The sequence below is a fragment of the Trichinella spiralis genome (assembly GCF_000181795.1).
Source record: "Trichinella spiralis strain ISS 195 chromosome Unknown Scfld132, whole genome shotgun sequence".
Taxonomy (NCBI): domain Eukaryota; kingdom Metazoa; phylum Nematoda; class Enoplea; order Trichinellida; family Trichinellidae; genus Trichinella; species Trichinella spiralis.
In genome coordinates, this window is record NW_003527071.1 from 1 (window position 1) to 805 (window position 805).

General features: G+C 45.7%; 1 protein-coding gene across 1 annotated transcript; it reads right to left on the reverse strand.

The window, feature by feature from the left end:
• Nucleotides 1–330: 330 nt before the first annotated feature.
• Nucleotides 331–759, reverse strand: Tsp_15637 (conserved hypothetical protein). The gene is given in 3 exon segments (XM_003371032.1): nucleotides 331–446; nucleotides 461–615; nucleotides 662–759. The coding sequence occupies 3 exon segments, from the start codon at nucleotides 757–759 to the stop codon at nucleotides 331–333; spliced, it is 369 nt and encodes a 122-aa protein (XP_003371080.1).
• Between the last annotated feature and the right edge of the window lie 46 nt (nucleotides 760–805).

Consider the following 805-nt stretch of genomic DNA (forward strand, 5'->3'; position numbering starts at 1 on the left):
TGTGGTGGATTCCGTTTATTTTTTGATGTAATTCCGTCAAAATCAAAACGTGACAGTTGGCAATGTACCGTGTGTGTGTGTGTGTTGGTGTCAATGTTGAGTGATGTTTTCTGAAATGTCGACCTCAGATCAGACGAGATTACCCGCTAAATTTAAGCATATCAATAAGCGGTGGAAAAGAAACGAAAACGAATTCTCCAAGTAGCGGCGAGCGAAACGAGAAAAGTCCATACACCGAAGTCGGCGAGCAGTTGTGTTCGTCAACAGTGTGGTGTTAAAGGTGTCGTTGCATGTGCTGAAATCAGTTCGTAGGCTCCCTTGATTGGGGCTTCAGAGCGGGTGCAGGACCCATAACGAACGATGTTTTGTGCATGGTGTCGCGGCTCCTAATCGAGTCGGGTTGCTTGAGACTGCAGCCCAAAGCGGGTGGTAAATCTCACCCAAGACTAAATATTCGTACGAGACCGATAGCGAACAAGTACCGCGAGGGAAAGTTGAAAAGAACTCTGAAGAGAGAGTTCAACAGGACGTGAAACCGTTGACAGGCAAACGGATGGAGCTGACGGTGCAATTTTGACCAAAATCAGTCGTCGCTGGGTTCGTTGGCGAATGAATCTTTTGCAAACTTGTTTGTGTAGATTATCTTTCGATTCGAATCTACGCACGGTGCACTTTTGGTCGATCAGCGTCACGAGCAACGTTCGCAAATGTTTTGCTGCCGACAGTAATGCTGTTTGTTGTTTTTAAAGCAACGAACATAAACGCGGCTTGTGAGAGGTAATTGTGATGAAAAGTTTTGCCTTTT